Source organism: Alligator mississippiensis, chromosome 3 (assembly GCF_030867095.1).
Source record: "Alligator mississippiensis isolate rAllMis1 chromosome 3, rAllMis1, whole genome shotgun sequence".
Classification (NCBI taxonomy): domain Eukaryota; kingdom Metazoa; phylum Chordata; order Crocodylia; family Alligatoridae; genus Alligator; species Alligator mississippiensis.
In genome coordinates, this window is record NC_081826.1 from 23185781 (window position 1) to 23206585 (window position 20805).

General features: G+C 40.8%; 1 protein-coding gene across 3 annotated transcripts in view; it reads left to right on the plus strand.

The window, feature by feature from the left end:
- The window catches only part of ENPP2 (ectonucleotide pyrophosphatase/phosphodiesterase 2), a 119307-nt gene that overhangs the window by 81503 nt on the left and 16999 nt on the right, over positions 1 to 20805 (plus strand). For 2 of the 3 annotated variants that reach the window (XM_014603864.3, XM_006263351.3), the window contains exons 12-19: positions 5866 to 5974; positions 8977 to 9102; positions 12567 to 12598; positions 15036 to 15163; positions 16675 to 16762; positions 16899 to 16986; positions 18933 to 19105; positions 19345 to 19393. In XM_014603864.3, coding sequence (XP_014459350.1) covers positions 5866 to 5974; positions 8977 to 9102; positions 12567 to 12598; positions 15036 to 15163; positions 16675 to 16762; positions 16899 to 16986; positions 18933 to 19105; positions 19345 to 19393 — 793 coding nt within the window. Of the gene's footprint in view, positions 1 to 2294; positions 2451 to 5865; positions 5975 to 8976; positions 9103 to 12566; positions 12599 to 15035; positions 15164 to 16674; positions 16763 to 16898; positions 16987 to 18932; positions 19106 to 19344; positions 19394 to 20805 lie in introns of all 3 variants that reach the window. The other variant, XM_014603865.3, reaches the window with a different exon arrangement.

Below are 20805 nucleotides of genomic sequence, written 5' to 3' on the forward strand. Positions count from 1 at the left end.
GTCAGGAAGCAATTTCATAGGATTTGTAGCATGTTGGGCAGTGTAGCGTGGATGTTTACTATAATTTACGGCACCAAATTACTTTAAAACTATGTATGTATGCACGATCATGAAGGGTTGATGCTGCTCATTGCTGGTTCTCTTCAGCTTCCACTTGCTTCAGTTGATGGTGCTCAGAACCTCACAAGAGGTGCTCAACAGTCTCTTGGTTTGAGTGTATGGCACATTAACATTTAGGATAAAACTGTATTAAAACTACTTTCTGGGTAAAATATTTGTCTAGCTGACTTCAATAGAAACAGGATTTCACATATCTTTGATTACAACAACTTGCTGTGTGTTCTGGTTATCATGTGTTTTGGTATAAACAGAGTTCATGATACATGTAAAATAATTTTTGTGGAACCCTTCTAAAACACACTTTGAGCAAGAAAGCTTGCTAGAGTGTTTCATTCTTTTTTCAGAGTGTGTTGATGAGAGATTGAAATATATGCTTGCTCTTGGTTATTTCTGCAGTTCTGTACACTATCCTATGCTTCTGCAGTGACACTTTGAGGGGTTGGTTGTCTTGGGTCAAGAGGCAGAGCTTTGGCTGGCTAGTTCCCACCCTTTTGGGATGTCATAGCCCTTTCTATGAGACAGGAGGGGTTTCTTCCTCCCATAACCCTATCCTGATTCTTTTCAAGCAAGGCTAAGGATTGGCTGGTTACTGAAACCTTGGCTTGTTTCTAGCTAACTTTTTGGAAAGAAAATATTTTAAAAAGTGATTGAATATATAAAATATACATACTACTATACATGACAGCAATGCCTATCATGACTAAACTCTGTTCCTGCTGCTCCTCTAACATGCTGTCTTGAGACAGCCATCCTATGTGTTCAAAACATCTAGGTGCCTTGCACTAGATTAGTTTTCTGGCACTGTTAAGCTCTGGCTGAGTTTATTTAGGGAAAGCATAAAACAAGAATCCTTCCTTTCCCTGCTGCTCCTCTCATCAGGACTGCACAAAGCTTGAAATTTCTTAAAAAGAAAACCAGTGCTGCTTTATTAAAATGCCTTTCTGGCGAGAGACGAGTAAGACTGGACTAGAATCTCCTTTCCAGCTGCTTGCCTTGGAAGCAATGATACAGCATGGCAGATGGTAACACTTTTTTTAACCCCTCCATTTACACAACTCTGTGATTGAATACCTTAAAGAAACTAGCTTAATAAATAGAAGTAAATTACAGATGCTTCTCTATCCCATTCAGTGCATTCCATTTTATTCTGTATGCTGAAGTAGCAATAAAGTCCACGGCAGTTGCTGGTGCTTACCACTTTTCCAAATGGTGTGCACAGCATGTCAAAACCAAGCCATGTTTTGCTATCCTCAGAAATGACTTGGATCATAAAGGCCCCAGGCAAAAGCTGGGGTGTGGGCTCCTTCTATTTTCCATTTCTATGAGCTTAAAAGAGTGTGCCTCTTTATGACCTGAGGCCCAAGGAATTAGCTACCCTATTGTTGGCCCTTAAAATGTAGCATATCTTTGAAAATGGAAATTTGTTGGGCTGAGGAACAGTGGACTCTTTCAGTGTTTCTTCATAGTTTTTAATTTTTTTTGGTAAACATTATCTCATTGATTTGTTTTTATACAGAAATGTATTCCTTATGGCAGGCGATGTATTGACAGCTCTGGAGACTAAGGTCCTCAATTCATGCATAAAACTGATAGAGGGCAGCCAGCAGTACAGCTTTCTCTCAGGCTGCCCTGAATAAATGTCTTGCTGCAAGTGTTAAGATGCTGTCTCCATACTGGTGTAATTTTGCCTTGTTGGCCAAGATAACTAATGAGGATGACATATGGTAGTTTTGTGCTGTAGGCAATTCTGACTGACCTGATATTGATCCTTGAACAGGTAACCAAGAAATGAAATACTCCATCTTTCTTTAACATGGCTACAGTATCAATTTCATACTCTTGGTAGTGAGATTACACTTGCTTGATGAAGAAAAATATCTATAACTCTATAGTACATGTTCATAAAAATAGGGCTCACCTACTTCCTTCTAAAATACCAATTTCATTTGCTCTATGCTATTTGCTTGAGCATATGCAATTCTGTTTTCAAGTACAAGTTAGTGGGTCCCTCTTTAGGAGCAGACAGACCGTAAATTGACCCTTTACCCTTTCCTAAGTTATTGAAGAAGCCTAGTTCTTCATGCTTCAAGATTAGCTGACACTTATAGTTTTGCTACCTGATGTTAGTTGAGACAGGCTATTCTGAGTTCAGACATCTCTCTCCGCCAGTACAGGAGAGTAGTTATGGCTCCTCTCTTACTCCGCCTAAGAGACCTAAGAGAAAGCTTACTCCTAAGAGGAGACAGGAAAGACCAGTTGCACCTCCAAAGAAAAGGAGAAGAAAAGCACATAGAATGGATCAGTATGCTGTGGAATCCCGCCGGAACAAAGTAAGTTTACCTCTGTGCCAAAACTTTATGACAGAACTGTCACATTTGAGGCATTTCTGTAGCTTCTCTTTTGTAACTTCAAGTTCCTTCTATAAGAGTACTTGAAGGCCCTGCTTTAGACAAAGCAGCCAGAATGGCTTGAGTCTTCTGGGAACAGTGTTCTTCCTATTTCAGACTCCATTCACTCTAAGGAAAAACTCCTTTTTAGGATTCTTTTAAAAACCCATTGACATCTTAAAATAAACCTCTGGGAAGACTTTATCAGTGTTGCCAACTCCTTCAATTTTACCATGAGTTCTGCAATACATGGTGCCCCCTCCCTTCCCCTCCCCCCCCCCTTTTTTTTAAAGTCCAAGCTCTAGGAGTGATTATGTGAAAATCTCAGTTTTATTTATTTGAATGAAAAGAAATTTCTCATTCTCATGGTCATGAAGAAGAGTGGAAAGTGTAACTGGAGTATAATCTAAAAGTTCAACAACCAGAAGACGAAGAAAAATTTCAAAATATTTAAATCATGGTTTTAACTCCAATCTTGTGACTATGTGGTAGCCTGACTCATGATTTTTGAACATTATGTTGGCAATATAGCCTTATGATTGCGCTTAAGCCTATGTTTTCATGAGACATTCCTAAATGCACAAACTTTTTCTACCTACCATTAATCAACAACTTGTGAGAGGCTGTAAACCTGTTCCATTCCTTTCTACTTAAGGATATATAAGCTGACTAAATTGTAACTCAGTTCATTGTATAAAAATAAACATCGCCTTTAGGATCTGAATAAAAATCTTCATATTCAACTCATTTATAAAGAAGCAATAGAAACTCTTCCCAGTAGCTTTCACTTCCACTTTTTAAGATGTAGTTTTAAAAATAATCAGACAATGAGATTCACTCTGAAATTGAGGACACCTGAATTACACACACTACTTTGAGTGTCCATAATCTACCCAGTGGCAGGACTGATTGGGGATGATATCCTTATTATACTGGAGTTGAATTGTTTCCCAACCCAAATCATGCCCCTTTGACATAAAATGTTCCAAGTCATCTAAATGATGAGAACCTGAGTCATCTTCTCCTTTCCCCCTTGCTTCTCTTCTCTGTATAATTCATCCAAAGCTCTTACACTCAAAGAATTTTATGTGTAAACCCAACTGTGAATTTCAAAAACGTATTCTTCTACAAGACAGCACTCGTGCTTAGTACTTTTGGTGCCGATAAAGAGCCATGGGCGCACCACAAGACTAGTCCTTAGGAATTAAAGACAAATACTATATAGTCACATTCTTTCCTCCATCTATGTAACATCAGCAGGCTACTGTAGCTCTTCAGGATGAAAACTCAGTACCTGGTAGAGTTAATTGACATGTTTCAAATTTCAAACCCAACATTTTTGTAGCACTAACAACTATTTATTTTGGTGACATCTCTGATATCCATGCCTGTCCTGGAAGATGAAGGCTTCCATGCAATTTTCCAAAGAGTCTAGATCAGCATGTGATCTGAGAAAAGATATACACCAGACTTCTTTTCTTTCACTGATAACTCCTTGGAGATTACTTCTGGACAAAGATATGGTCTTAGGAAAATGGCATATCTATGTAGAGCTTCCTTACAGAAATGTGTTACAGTCAGCATAGACATTAGATCTTACTTTTGAGCAAGAAATTAAGTGCAAGACAGAACAAGAATAGATAGCATGAGGTTTTAAAAGACAGCCTGATGAAATAAAGAGGCAGAGAGGAGACTAGATTAAGTTTTCCTAGCTGTGGTCATATGAAAATGGTTTGGTTTTCTGATTTTTTTTTAATGCAAGGACTTCTTCATTTGTTGTGTTTTTAAGGAGTAAAAAACATTTCTGCAGACCCAGACATTAAATTGGTGGATATAGAACTCAAGCAGAAGTACTGTGACTGATGGGTCTGTACCATGTCTGGAAGTACTGTTGCTCTTTTCTAAGAGAAACATCATTTCAGTAACCTGTTCCCATAAGAAAACATTCATATGAAATCCATGAGGGTTTGTAGGGTTGAAATTCATGAGGGTTTCTTAGCCTTCCCAGTTCCAGAACCATGAGCTGGAGGCTAAATGAAAAAGGCTGTAAGTGATTTATGTGGTATAATTAAAGTGGATTGAAAAATGGAATTTCCATTCCATGGGGAGAATCCAATATTTTGACATTTGTTTTTGTCTTGATTTGATACGGGGTCAAAATAGGAAAACTTCTTGTGGAATTAAAATTTTGAGAAACTTTGATTCAGAATGTTCAGCTCTTCCACTAAACTGAAGTAAGACACAATGATACATTTTCTGAATCAAAACAATCCCATTCAAAATCTCAAACTCAGTCTGAGCTACCATAGTGTTTCATGAGTTTTGCAGTGCTGTGTCCTCGTGCCTCAGCTGGGGTCACATCTCATGATGTACAACATTCTTTCCCTGAGCTTGAACCATGCCAGGACTTTACAAGGGTCACATTTTCCTGTCTCAGCATGTAGATTCTGAAAATAATGAACTTCCATAGGTGCTGTAGGCAGGCAGGCAGAGAGATTCTGGAAGAGTTGTCAGGTTGATCTAGCCAAAGTAGTTCACCTAAATTTTCCGATATTCCTATGTTTGAAAGCCTACTTTACATTATTTATCTTTCTTGTATCATCTGGTAAATATGTTATGCTCTTCTATTCCTACCAAAAGTTGTTACTTATGGACATTTTGATTTTTATGAAAAATTACATTCAATGAAGAAATTGTAGCATATTTATAACAGCAAGACTTGGGCAGCCTTTCTGAAAACCTTGCTATCGTTGTCATTGGAACCTTTAGAAATCTTGGTTATAAAGTTGAAGGGATGCCTTGTTTCTTCTTATTACTTACTTTAAACTCAAACTACTTGAGGATAATCATTCCAATACCAGATGTTTCCTGCAGTACACTTCATAGGTGACTTGGGATTTTCATGTGAACCACAAGCCTGAAGCTGTTTCACATCCATATATTGACACTGTGATTGATGTTACAAAAAAATGAAAAGCTATCCTCTTCGTAAAGTACATAAAGAAGCCAATCCTCAAAATCATGTGCGTTTTTATTATATATGAAATATGGGCTTGCTGTTACCAAGTGTTAATGTATCTTTGAGAAGGACTAGGAACAGGATCAATGATCTTTTGCATTTATCTTACTGTATCCCAGAAGAAGGCTCTTTGTATCCTTCTCCTGAGGAAATCGGGCTAGGGCTATAGGAAAGGCTATGACTATTATGTAAGTGTAACTGCCCAGCCAAGGCTCTTCCTCTTGATCTGAATAATTATTCTGCCAGAGTTTCAGTAAAGGAGTTCCACTAATAGTGGAAAGGAGATCACTGCAGTCAATGATAGAATAAACTTTTGTTCTTTTCTGCCAACTTGTATAGATGACAAACCCTCTAAGAGACATTGACAAGATTGTAGGACAACTAATGGATGGACTGAAGCAGCTGAGATTACATCGATGTGTCAACGTTATCTTTGTTGGTGACCATGGTAAAAATTCTTTTATGTTTATCCTTTATCAGTTTGTCAATGTAGAAACCATTATTGGAGTACTTTCTACAACCGCACAGGACTTAGTTGTGTACACGTGTTTTATTGGATCAAAATCTAAATCAAAGTCTTATTAAAAATACTTTATTACTAGCTTCACTTCTCAAATACTTATTCAGAAAGACATGATCAACTGATGTAGACTCAGAATTTAACTTGCCAGGTGATTTATCTTTGCAAAAATTCCTCATTTTAAATATCTAGTTAAATGTTTACATATTTATTCAGAATTCTTAACTCTTTTTTTGTGTGCCACATCTAAATTCAGTGTATGCTCTCTTCTATCAAGTATGGAAGGGTTACATGTCCCTTCGAGTGTCTCTTTCTCAGTCTAAATAGAAGGAATCTTATCTCCTTCTTTAATGAGGAAAGGAGTAGAATTTTGGAACAATATGTTTCCGTGGTACTGGATTGAGCTGGTTATGGAGAGTGTACGGAGAAATTGTGGGGAAGTTATAAGGGAGAAAAAGCCTTCAATACATTTTTGTGAGATCGGGGAGTGAACAGAGCTGTTTCTATTGCTTGGAAATTGAGAGGAATTTTACATGAGAATTAATAGTGACAATTGACAAACCCCAGAAAAATTTCCAGGGATGGAGATTCCACAGTTCCTCTAGGTAGCCTGTTCCAATGCTTCACCACCTCATTGTTAGAAAGCACTTCCTAATCTCCAGCCTAAATTTCCACTGTTGTAGCTTGAGGCCATTGCTCCCCATCCTGTACCTTACAGCCACAGATAAAAGTTCATCTCCATGTTCTGTAATTGCCCGTCAGATATTTGAAAACTGTTATTGAATATTCATCTCAGTCTTCTCATGTCCAGAATAAGTAAACCTAATTTGTTCAGTCTTGCTTCCCAGGCCCCTGATCATTTCTGTTGCTCTCTGCTGGACTCTTTCCAAACTGTCCACATTCTTCTTTAAGTGTGGGGCCCAAAATTGGACATAGTATTCCAGGTGAGACCTCATAGTGCCAAATTGAGTGGAAGAATCACTCTCTTTGATTTACAAGTGATACTCCTATTAATGCAACCCAGTCAATGCTGCTGGCTTTTTTGCAACAAGAATACACTGTTGGTTTATATTCAGTTTGTAGTCTACTTCAGGGCTGTTCAAGCAGGTGGTCTGGGGGCTATATGTGGCTCACGAGATGCTAACGTGGTCCCTGGACTCCTACACAGCCACTGCTCCCTTATCTTTCTGGCTGCTGCTGCAGCAGCTGGGGTCTCTAGGGTCCCCCATGCATAAGCTTTTGCTTCCTGCTCCTGTCCCAGGGGTGCATCCTTTGGTGCCAGGAGAGCCCATGGAGTGATGCAGTAGTGTATGGTGAGGGTGGCCCAGGGCTCTGTGGCTTGTACTAGTGCCACCCCTGGAGCAAGCAGCTCCTGCTGGCATAGCCCATGCAGAGTGCAGTCCCCAGCTGCTTAGAAGTTAGACAGCTGCTAGTTGTCCCCAGTTGTCCCTCCTGTATGCTCTGGTGTATGGCAAGTTGCCTTGGGTGAGGTAGGGGAGGCTGGGGCCAGCATGTGGGCTGGCGCCAGCAGCCTTACCTGAGGTAGTGCAAACGGGTCTGCGGCACCACAAACCACATGTGCACCCATCTGGATGCACTCCCTGGGTCTACTGTAACCCCCAGTATTGTAGCCCAGCCAGGATTGCAGCCCAGCCAGTCATTCCTGAGTCTGTACTTGTGCATGCAGTTATTCCATCCCAAGTGCAGGACTTCGTATTTGATTGTGGTCCATTTGTCTAGTCCATCCAGGTCATTCTGGACCCTAGCCCTAACCTCCAGAGTGTCTGCAACTCCACCCAACCTGGCGTCATCTGCAAATTTGCTAAGCATGCATTTGATCACAACATCCAAACCATTAATGGAGAAGTTAATACTGAAGACAGATAGCTAGCTGTGTTAGTCTGAAGTCAGGTGAAACAGGTCCCTGGAGAATCCTCTTGATACTGCCTTCCAGCTAGACATTGAGCTGCTAGTGACTTGCACATAATGATCTGCCTCCACCTTGCAATACATTTGTTTAGTTAGTATTTCCTCAGCTTATTAATGACAGTGGTGTGGGAAATGGGAGACTGATTGTCACTGTCACCTTCCACCTTCATATTCTCACCAAGTTCCTCCCTGTTTGTAAGCAACAAGTCAAGAAGAGCTTTCGCCTTAGTTGGCCCTCTGTACCATCTGTATCAAAAAGTTATCTCCAAAGCACTCCCAAGAATTTTCTGGACTGCTTACGCACTACTGTTTCCCTCATAGCAGATGGTCTTGATAACTACAGTGGTTGTGGAGAATTAGGCAAGCAACATCAATACATTTTTGCAGGCCACAAGATAACTCTGATAGTAACAACTGTTCACTCTGCTGCCAGCTGGCTTAGAACAAAAGACATTATTTTTTGTGTCCTTTTTAAACAAGTTGTCAAAATCACTTTATGAAACAAGGAACTGCCTTTGATTCTTCTGTATGTTCAGAGTTAATGTCAGTGTGTCAGAGTTCCTTGTATGCAAAGAATTAGTATTACTGCTCTGACATCGGCATTTCTTTTGTGCAAGCAGATGCAAAGACCAACTATAATTTGTTTCCATAACAGTATCTAATGTTGGTGATAAGTGCTTCCATTAACAACCTATTAGCTAAAAGGGTTTTGATAGCTTAAAAACTGAAAAACAGTGAAAGTAGCTGATGTGTCCTTAGCAAGTGGAATATTTCCAGTGACTACTCTTGAAAATTCATGTGACCTTGCAGTCTTTTCTGTAGAATTGAGACTGGATTAATTCCACAGGAAAGAGGATACGGATAATTGGGAAGAAAAAAAAATGCACCTTATTTTTGAAACTGCTGCGTATAGGCTGAGCTTGATGCCTGTGCTTTAGGAAATATGGGTTTTTTTCAATATAAAATCCTGCTTAGTAAAGGAATTTATTCCCCTTACACAGGAATGGAGGATACCACTTGTGAAAGGACTGAATTTTTGAGTAACTATTTGACTAATGTGGAAGATATCATTTTGCTGCCTGGTTCTCTGGGACGCATTCGCCCAAGGTCTAGCAATAATCTGAAATGTAAGTTGACATGATTACTACACTGAGGATTGGATTCTGTAACCTTTATTCAGGTAGAATCGTAGTTATATGCACAAGTAGTCCCATATCAGTGATTTGGAGTTCTGTATGTTGAATGCTAAATGAGCCTGTGGATGCTTTTTTGAGCTGAGGGATTAAATAGGGCTTACTGAGGGATAAAGTGACAGTATTAAGATTGAATTCATTAGTTTCTCCATGACTAAAGAGTCAGATAATGGGATTAGTTATTTTGTCAAAAACCTGAATGGTATGTAGTGGAAGAGATTAAGGCAGTAGAAGAGAGAATGGTGAAGTTTGAATTTGAGCAAATGGGGTTTGGGACTGATATTCACATATTGTATATTGTGTCATCTCTAAGAAGTCATTTTGTGGGTAAGTTAGTTAGCCCTACATGGGACTTTGAATATAATTTGCATTAAGATGCATCTTAAGATATTTTGCAATGATATTTTTGCAATGACTTTTAAATTACAGCAGAATGAAAGCAAATGAGTTAAACCTTTAATTTAGTTATTAATCTCACCTATGAATAAATTTCAAGTATAGGCACAGGAACAGGTTACAAAGGGGTAAATTAGGATGCAAATTTACAGGTGTCCCATTGGCTGCAGAGAGCTCAGATTCAATTTTTTTACAAGCCAGATCTGGCCAATGAGCCATAGGCTATTGATTCCTGAAATATGGGATATGGGTAAACTTTTGCTTCAAATATTATTGTTCACCTAACTTAGGGACATATGAAGTTTCCAAGAACATAACAAGCTGGCCACATCCAGATGAGCACAGCTGTGCATTATGTGGCACCGCAAACATGTCTGCACTGCTACATACCACACATTTAGATGTTCTCTGCACTGCAAGGAAGCGCTGCCCATCTGCGTGCTGCTTTACTTTTTTTCCCATGGGGTTTTTGACCCCTGGATAGCCAAGGGTCAAAAAAACCCACAGGGAGAAAAAAGCAGAGCAGTGCACACACAGACAGCGCGTATCACTCAGAAGCAGAGCCAAGCCACCCAGAACCACTCTGTGGCTTCTGGCCAGGCTCCACACAGCAGAATCGCCGCTGCTGCCGCCAGGACCCTAGGCCTCCAGGACCCTAGGTAAGGCTGCTGGGGCCATCCCAGTGCTAGCCCCAGCCTCCTCTACCCCACCCGGGGTAACTTGCCATGTGCCAAAGTATGCATGGCATGGGCTTTCCCCAGGGACAAGCAACAATGGCATAAGGTATGTCATTGCTACTTGTCCCTGGGGAGCCAAACCTCCGCACTCATCTGGATGCAGCCATTAAGTTGTTGGTTACTTCGTAGACTAAAAATGTTTTGCATTACACATGACAATAAAGAATGTAAGTTACTAAACTAGCATAAAGATTGAATCCCTGAAAGGCTCTCCCAGAACTTTTATCTTCTGAGAATGTTCATGCTTAGTTTTTTCATGCAGAATTTTAAAACAGACTTCTGTCATTGTCAACAGTAAGACTGTCATTGACTGCAGTTGATTTTTCCAATTGTTTTCATTTGGAACATGATTAAGCACTACCATATGATAGATCTACAGATAATAATAAGTACTATATTATACTGATGTGCAAAGAGGAGTGAAAAATAGCACAAAAATCTTGTTATTTTCCTAACATTCAATATGTTTCTTTTCTTTTGAATGAAGAATAGTGACATGTTCCAAAAAGAAGATTAGCTAGTCCATGCTAAGTCTTGGCCCAATGCTTTTGTTTTTCCCCATTTGCAATCATTCTTCCTTTCTGTGGGTCAATCAGAGAACAAACATACTCATCCCTGAATTGAAAACAGAGGATTAGATCATTAAAAAAAGTATCCATTTCCTCACTACTCCAGTGTGCCATAACTTAACCCCATTTCTACGTTTCTGTACACAACAGTAGATATATGCATTAAGTCTGTGTGAAACTTTGCCAGCTGTTTCATTTCAACTTGTTTCAAGCTCAAAAGAGCGAAATCCATACAAAATGAAGGGCTTTGAAATAGCCTCAAAATGAAACGAGGGCAGTTGAAATGTTTCAAAAGTTTCAAAATGTTTTGACTTTCAAAGCAGCCAGGTGGTGGGAGGCAGGGGAGAGCCAGGGCTGCACTCCGGGTGGCTCTGCAGCCCCATGTGGCTCAGCCAGGCAGGGAGCACAGCCCTGGCTCCCACCACCTCCTGCCACTGGGCTGCACTATGTGAGGCTGGCGGAGCCAATTGGAGTGCAGCTCTGGCTCTGCCCACCTCCTGCCATTGGGCTGCACTCCGACTGGCTCCGCCAGCCCCATGAAGCTCAGCCTGGTGGCGGGAGGTGGGAAGAGCTGGCTCTGCTCTCTGCCTCCTACCACCAGACTGAGTTCCACAGGGCTGCGAGCTGCTGGGAGCTGAGCCCGGTGGAGGGAAGTGGGCTGCACCCAGCACCAGGAACATTGGCACTGCTGCTGGCCCCAGGTGGCAGAACCAGCCTCCTGTCATTCAACAGGCAGATCAGGGGCCCACCTGCACCCCCAGGAGTGCTGCATGGGCTTTGCTGGACTGCTTCCGGGGTGCGGGCCCCCGATCTGCGGGCCAGATGACAGCACGATGCTCCTGCTCCCTGGCTCCTGCTTGTCAACACCTTAAGGTGCAGTTACCCAGAAACCTCTGGACCTATCTCTTTGAAACTTGGTGGACTTCATGCCCTTAGAAGGGGCTACCATATCTGCAAGTTTCATCTGAATTGGGCAGGAAATGACAAAGTTATAGGCAGTTTTGTGCTTCCCCATTATAGTCTATGGGCAAAACGTTGACATAGTTTCAACGAAACGAACTGGAACAGTGCTTTTGAAATTAAATGAAACTTGAAATGAAACACTGGTGCATCAAAACTGAAGTTGAAGTGGAACAGTGCTGTTTTGCACAGTATGCATGGCTTTTGGCTCAGGACTCAATATGATTAATTTCAAAGCCAATTAGCATAATTATTTAAGCAGCCAAAAGTTGTTGCTAGTCTTGAAAGAAAGACCATGAATTTGATGTGTGTAGAAACTTACCCAGATGTGTGTGACACTAGAGCAGCCAAAAGAAGAATACATTTTGTTGTAAATAAGGAAGCTTGTTGTTATACTTAGGCATTATTAAAACATTTTTGCAAATTTTCTGTGCATATAAAATAACAAATCAGATAATCAGTCATAAGACTTTAAAGATATTAGATTAAATATTCTTATAAAGTAAAATAAATATTAAACTAAGGCCTCAAAGGGAAAAACACTGATCAGTATTATTATAAATAAAAAGAGGGTAATTAAAAATCCTTATGGGCTTATTTTAGAGAATATGCAAATTCTTTTCATTGAGATGAGATAGTTTCTAAAAGAAACCATCTCTTGAAAAGCAGATTTCCCTTTGTAAATTCTTCAACAAACAGATGGCTATTTTATGTCATGTCTCTCTTTTTTTAACAGATGATCCTAAAGCAATTGTTGCAAACCTCACAGTAAGTATTAGAGCATGTATCTCTGTCTCCGTTATATTGTTCCTTTGACATGTTAATGTACAGCTCCATTCAGCATTTCTTGCTCACCCTTTAGTCAGGCAAAATTGTCATTGGCTTGAGTAAAGAGAGATAAATAAAACCCTTCATGAATGATGTATAATGATGTTTGCCCTGAGTTCATCTGTTTGCTGCTTTTTGGTTTTTTATAACCTTTTCTGGGTAGTACATAGCCAGAATCTCCTACTAGTTTTGAGTTCCTGAATTGAGCCTATTTATGCCTTCCTTCAAAAATGGAAAATTATCTTTTGAGGTAAATGATTTACAAGTACTCTGAAGATGTAAAAAAAATAGTTGATATTTCTCCACGTTTAGCCTTGTTCTTGTGAGGAATTCCTACTCAAAATAAATATTGGCTTATCAAATTTAGTAACCAAATCATTTTTGGTATGTAGTCAGTATTCCATTCTTCTCTGAATCATAGAAACTAAGGTTGGAAGGGACCTTAAAACATCATCGAGTCCAACCCCCCTGCTCTGGGCAGGAATACTGCTGAGATCAAATGATCCCATCAAGGTGTCTGTCCAGTCTCCTCTTGATGACTTCCCAGGTTGGGGACTGCACCACCTCCTTGAGAAGTCTATTCCAGATTCTGGTGACTCTTACTGTAAAGAAGTTCTTCCTTGCATCCACCCTGAAACCATCCTCTAACAGTTTATGCCCATTGTTCCTGGTCCTCCCCTGGAGCACCCTAGTGAACAGTTTTTCTCTCAGATCCTGCTATTCACCTCCTAAATACTTACAGATGGCCACCAAGTCCTCCCTCAGTCTTTTCTTCCCCAGGCTGAACAGTCCCAGATCCCTTAGTCTTTCCTTATAAGGTTTGTCCTCCAGCTCCTCAATCATTCTTGTGGCCCTTCTCTGCACCCTGTCCAGATTCTCCACGTCTTGTTTGAAGTGCTTTGCCCAGAACTAGATGCTACTTCAACTGGGGTCTCACCAATGCTGAATAGAGAAGAAGTATCACTTCCTTAGTTCTGCTCGCGATGCATCAGCTAATGCATCCCAGTATGCTGTTAGCTCTGTTGACTAGCGTTACACTGGTGGGTCATGTTCATCTTGTGATCAACCATAACCTGAAGGTCCCTTTCAGCCACCGTACTGGCCAGGACATCTCTTCCTAACATATATTCATGTTGCTGGTTATTTTTCCCCAGATAAAGCACTCTGCATTTAACTTTATTGAACTATATCTGGTTCCACTCTGCCTACCTTTCCAGCTTGTCCAGGCCCACTTGGATCCACATCCTAACCCCTAGCATGACTGGTTTTCCCTATAATTTAATATCATCTGCAGACTTGGCCAGCGTGCTTTCCATATCCTCATCTAAATTGTTGATGCAGGTGTTGAACAGCATGGGGCCAAGAAACAAACCCTGAAGGCCAACACTTAGTCCCTCCAAGACAATATAAACATGTTCACCAGCACTTTCTGGATTCAACCTTTTTAACCAGTTCCCAACATGGACCCTGCCAGCCCTCAATCTCCCAGTTTCTTTATAGGAGCGTCATGGGAGACCGTATTGAAGGCCTTGTTAAAATCCAAGTATATGACATCAACCGCATCTCTCACATCTAAGTGGTTCATTATTTGATCATAGAAGGAGACAAGGTTGGTCAGACATAACCTGCCCACAGTGAAACCATGTTACCTATCCTTCAGCATCATGCCTTCTGCCAGTCTCTCACAAATAGATTTCTTGAAATTTTTTTCCAAAATTTTACCTAGTATCGAGGTCAAAATGAGCAGCCTATAGTTTCCTGGATCCTCTCTCCTGTTCCTTTTAAAGATTGGCACCACACTGGCCCTTTTCCAGTCTTCTGGGACCTCTCTTGACCACCATAAGTCTTCAAATACCTTTGCCAATGGTTCCTCACTGACGCCAGCCAATTCCCTCAGCACACTTGGGTGCAGTCCATCCAGTCCTGCCAACTTGAAGACATTCAGATGCTCCAAGTGCTCCCTCACCAGTTCGACACTGACCATTGGTTGGCAATCGCCTCCCCCCTGCATCTGTCCAGTGTCCGACCAGGCAGGCAACCACCATCTGTGTGCACAGACACTGACACAAAGTATTCTTTAAAGAGAAATTAAGCTTTGAACAATTTGTACATCCTTGGAGAAAATGTGGTATTTTGTATGTTGCTCTGGAGAATATTCTAATGAGAATAAAGGTGTCAGAATCAAAGCCACAAGTCCTAGGAGAATATTACATAAATAAGAGTGTTAGGCCAAACATTCAAAATATTCTACAGACTGTTCTTAAAGGTATAATTGATAATGTGCTTCAACCATACTGTCTGCTTGATTTCAGGAATTCAAGGCTAGCAGGCCTGTATGGCCTTTCTTATTATGTCATTTCTTATTATTGTGTTTCAGTGTAAAAAGCCAGACCAGCACTTTAAGCCTTATTTGAAACAGCATCTTCCCAAGCGTTTGCACTATGCTTACAACAGAAGAATTGAGGATGTGCATTTATTAGTGGAGAGAAGATGGCATGTTGCAAGGTAAACTGCTACATATGCTTCTTTCTGGAGTTTTTAATGGCTGCTGTAATGCTGTATTAAATAAAAAGAATGACTGGATCTTTGTCTATAAATCAGTGGTTCTTGGAAGATGAGACACATTTTGTTTCTTTACATTATTTCTATAGGCTTCAAGAAATGGTAGTTTTCATTAGCTGCATTGCTTACAGGCAAACCCACTGTGTGATGACATTACCTTTGAAATTTGTGCTATGAATTTGTCCATCAGTCTACTAAAGCAGTGAATGAGAAATCCCAAAAGCTTTCTTGTGCAACTCCAGTAGGGTAGTTCGCTATTTGTCTTGTTCAGTGTCTGAGTATGGGTTTCCCATCAACTCCAGATAATTAAATGTGGGTTTTAGGCCTGCCATTTTAAGAATGTCTACTGCCACAGGTTGGAAAGGAGACAAAGAAATATTTTATACAAGATTAGTTTTTTGTATGCCTGGTCAAAATTCCTTTTAGCAGAATTATTTGTTGCTCGGTTGTTTTTCTAAAAACTGTATACCTCTATCTTCTCCTGGTTAAAGTTATGTTGTTGTAGCAGTGATGTTTCAGGTAATATGCCAAAAATAAGATTTCTTTGTCGGTTAGTCCACTAAAATATATTACCAAGCAAATTTTACTTCTCACTGATTAGAGAAACATGACTGTAAATGGTTTCAATAGGCAGGAGTCACCAGTGGGAGAGAGCTTCTTTCTGGGACTGTAAAGCGATTCAAGGTTTACAATAGATGGTGCTAGTTCTCTCATGCTCATTCACATTTATTTCTTTCCAAGTACATCCAAGACGTGTCACCTCTGAAGTCCACATTCTTTTCCTGTTTAAGGGCAAAGATTTTTGTAACAAATCATCACAGTTGCCAAAGGAGGGTTCTGTTAAAAACGGATGTAAAAAATACAACCCACTATAAACGTTGAACAAAGGTTAGCTTTAAGATTTGGAAGCTAGTACTCGGGGTGTAAAGGGAAAACCCCCTGCTTGTCAAATGAAGAATCTCATTCTTGATGGAAATGATGCCATGTATACCAGACAAAAATAGCATAACTCTTGTGTAATGCCTCTTGTCTTGCTTGGATAACTAATTACTTAGTTTCCTTGAGGTTGCACCTGGTGATGGTGATTCTTGTCTCAATTGGTAGTGGTGCAGTGAGGTGCATTAAAAAGATGTCCTTTTTAATGTTTCAGTGTTAAGAATGGTTGTAACTTGTGAAATACTCTTGGACTCTTGAGGACAATTTTGCCGTATATGCGAGAGAAGATTTGGCCACCCTTATGTTTCAGGCTGTAATTTTTTTCAAATGGTACCCCCAGAATTAGGTGATCATTTTCCATTGAAATTTAAAGGGATATGGGCACCTCACTTCTTTAAACACCTTTTGAAAATCCTAGCTCAAATGTTCTCCATCGAAGACAATGCCGCCTGAACACTAACAGTTCTTACAACTGTCCTTACATTAATGTGAAATTTATTAATGATGTTTCAATGTAGAAAATCCATGGATGTTTATAAGAAACAATCAGGAAAATGCTTCTTCCATGGAGACCATGGCTATGACAACAAAATAAACAGCATGCAGGTATGAGCAAGAAATTACCCTTTTGGGAGATGGGGGGGAGTGGAGGGGAGCAGTTGCTGAAGGAAAATATATTTAAGAATTGCTGCAAAACATCTACTGTTTAATCATTTTGTGTGTTTCCTCTCTCTATTTAAAGACCGTCTTCATAGGCTATGGTCCTACATTTAAATACAAGACAAAAGTGCCTCCATTTGAAAATATTGAACTTTACAACATTATGTGTGGTAAGTGACTTCCTTTCCAAAATAAAGAAGCTGCTTTTGGCTGACAGGGCTGTTCATGTACGCACTGCGTATTCTTCCTTTCTGGGCCGCTACTTTCTCCCCCTGCGCTACACTATCGTTTGCCCTTTGGCCAGAAGAGCAGAATACACAACTGTTCTCAGAGGCCTGTGTTTGTTCAGCCCCTACAACTGGCCAATAAAAGGCATTAACATTGTGCTGCTGCTCACAGCTCAGCAGAGATCAAATACACAGTGCTGCAGCCTGGTATGCCTGTTCTTCATTAGCCTGGAAGCACAAAGTCTTGAGTCCAGAGAGACAGCCTTGGCACCTGCATCTTTCACATGGCAGCTCAGAGCAGTAGCCTAACTGGCAGGGGACAAATGGGACATCCATCCCAGGCACTGACTTATAGGGGGTGCCAGAATGATCCCACCAGAAGCCTTTGCTGTGGTAGGTGCAGCCCAGCCATAGAAGCCGGGCAACCCTGCATCCAGTAGCATATGGAGGCTTGGGGGAAGCAAGCAAGGTGCCAGGGACAGCTCCTAGAGAGCTTGCACTGTGGGGCAGCTGCAGCTGCTGTGTGGCTGCCTGGTTTGCTCCCCAGTTCTCCCCCCGCCCCCCATATGCTGCTGAGCTTCCCATGGCAAAAATCCCATGGGGCACTATTTTGCTCAGTTTCCCCTCATACACTACTGGGTGCAGTGCTGCCTAGCTTCTGTAGCTGGGCTGCATCTGCTGTAGCAAAGACTCCCAGGAAGGGCATTATGGTCCCTCCTGCTGCAGCTATTGCTGAGCTTACTTCTTAGCTGCAGTAGCAGCTACCACCAGAGGAAGGAGAGAGCTAGGGCAGGTAAGGCCACCCCCTGCTCTGCAGCGGTTGGCACTCTGCTCTGGGTATTGCAGGAGCTCCATGCCTGTGGCTCAGAGTTGCCACACAGTCAGTGTTGTGCATCTGGTTGATGTGTTTCTTAATATCAACGTATGTTTTCTAAAGTCTTACTACAGCAGTAAAGTGGAGACATTGGATATGGCAGTGCAGGAACATGTGCTTTTATGATCCTGTCTCTTTAATGCGCTTAAAGAACTGTTACCCTGTCAGTAACCTGATGGGTACAAGTCACTGAACAACTCATTGTCTCAGTTTGCTCTTCTCCAAATCGGAGCAGTATTGCACTTGCCTATCTGATAGGAATGTTTAAAGGCTTTTTTTGTTTGTACAGCACTAGGAAATTGTGAGATGAAAGGTGCCATAAACATGCAAAGTGAGGATATTCAGCTGATGGATGTCAGCAAACCCTGCAGATTGACTTTATGGTTTTAATGCTGATAACACTGTCAGTAACAGAGTTTTAACCAAATGCACTTTAGGTTTGCTCTCTAATGTACTGATCCTGACTCTAGGTATATGAATACACCATGTTCCTGCCATGCCCTGGGTGTTCTCTGCCTATCTGCTCCCCCTTGCACATGCCAAACATGGAAATGAAGCCCTGAAGTCACTCTGGGCGACTTGTAAGGAGGTCAGAAAGATCACAAGAGTGAATGTGGGCAGCCTCCCTCAGCATGCCTTAACTACTGCATTAGCAGGTTTGGCCTGCATGAGCAGAAGCAGGTGGATAGGAGATTTTTGGATGCATCCACCCCTGGATATACTGGAGATGTTAGGAATTACTGTACTCAAACAGTAGCCTCTCCTCATAGCAGTACTAACTAACCTTGTTCCAGTCATGGAGGCTACCAGCATTATGTATGATGAAGATTTTATGATTTGAACTAAAGTTGAATATTTTAATAGATGAAAAATACTCATTCACACTGTATGCATGGTTACAAATAGCATTAGTGTCTGGCTCTAGCAGTCTGGGAAAGAGAGATCACATACCAATAAATATGATGTATACAATGATACCTTAACAAACTTTCACCTGTGATTTTTATCTCATCAGATCTACTTGGATTGAAGCCTGCCCCTAATAATGGAACCCATGGAAGTTTAAATCACCTGCTGAGGACCAATGCATATAAGCCAATTATGCCAGATGAAGTTGCTAGGCCACTCTATCCTATAGCTTCATCTTCTCCATCTGATTTTGATATGGGATGTACATGCGATGACAAGGTACTCTCATTGGATCTATTGATACTTATGTTCTTGAGGATAATTGTCTAATGCAGCAGGCTGGCAAAATATGGCCCTCACATTTAAGGGAAGGCCCATCTTTTAACATTTCTCTTATCCTTTGTATTGTTCAGAGTCTGTTGTAGCCCATAGAATAGTTGGTACTTTGCTTCATGCATAGTGAAAATGAGATGCCAGAATGCTAATGTTTTTCATCTTCTTTTTTAATTTTTCTGAAGAACAAGCTGGATGAACTCAATAGGCGCTTTCATGTCAAAGGAACAGAAGGTAAGGACATGGTGACTCACTTAATAAAAGAAACATTCATGTTTTTGTTTTCAATTATGGTTTTCTTTATTTCTCTTGGACCTTCTCTGGGAAAAAGGTCATATTTTGGGATCTAACTTGTATTTTATTTTGGTTATTACATGAATAGTCAACATTTTTTCAAACAACACCATCAAAATCGCACACAGCTTTATGTAACTTGGTGCACAGGGCTACGTCTTAACTCTTGACAGTGCAAGGAAGTGTAGGTTGTCTGGCCTGTGCCTCTGTCAAGGTTTCCTTTCAAGTAGGACAGTGTGACTGCAGACTGATTTCCTTTAGCCTTCCTCTAGGACAAAGCAGTACTCCCTATGAACCCCAAGCAAGGGAAGCTGTTAGAGAAATGCATTAAAACACATTGGTCATACCCTTTTCTTTTGCCAGGATTATTCAGTCCTTAGACTTCTGGGCCTTTGCGGAAAGGCTGTTGTGTCTAATCTAGGCAATTGCAACTCCACTTCAGTTGATTTTATATTGGAGGGGGTCCAGTGCCAGGCTGTTACCATAAACTCTGACTTTATATAACGTTTACTTATCAGGTCCCATAGGTTTGTTCACATGCTTAACTTAGCATGTGGTTAAATGCTTTACTTGGTCAGAGTCACATGGACTGCTTTTATCATGCTTATTCACATTGCCTAGTGCCTTTTGCTTCAAATTATCTCCATAATTTTCTGTTAAACAATTTTACTTGATGAGAAAGATGGACTTCACTATGAAAGGGGGGTGAAAGATTCTGGCCTCAAATAACTTGTGGGAATGTATAGATTAAATCCATCATATATTTGCTGATCTTTGTACCTAACTAAAACCCACACAACAACACAACACTCAGACCTGTAGTCCATCTAGCCCAGTGTCCTGTTTCTGACAGTGGTCAGGACCAGTTGCTTCAGAAGAAGATGCAAGAAAATCTACCTTAGGCAGATGCAGGGTAAGATGCTCCTCATGAAAGCTGCTCCTAATTTCAAATGGGCATTGGCTGAAGCGCTAGCGCATGTTGCTTTCCATTCTTTCCAAAACTTTTTTTTAGCATTGACCATTACAACTCTGGATATTCATATTTGTAAAAATGTCCTGTCCCTCTTTGGGATCTTGCTTAAGTTAACTAAGGTAAATAATTAAGTTCCAGTTATAAACTGGACTATAAACATTTCTGAAAAGCAATATGTATTACAAGTCATTCTATTCTGGACATGTCCAGGCTTGTAACACTCCTGCATATTTATGTATCTGCCTGCTCTTAGCTGAAAATCCCTTCTTCCCTATTTCCTCCCTCCGTGAGCTGCGTGCCTTCAGATTGCTCAACTTTACATTTCACTGGGTAAAGTGATGGTTACCAAGCAGCAGAAACACAGATCCCTTCAACTGCT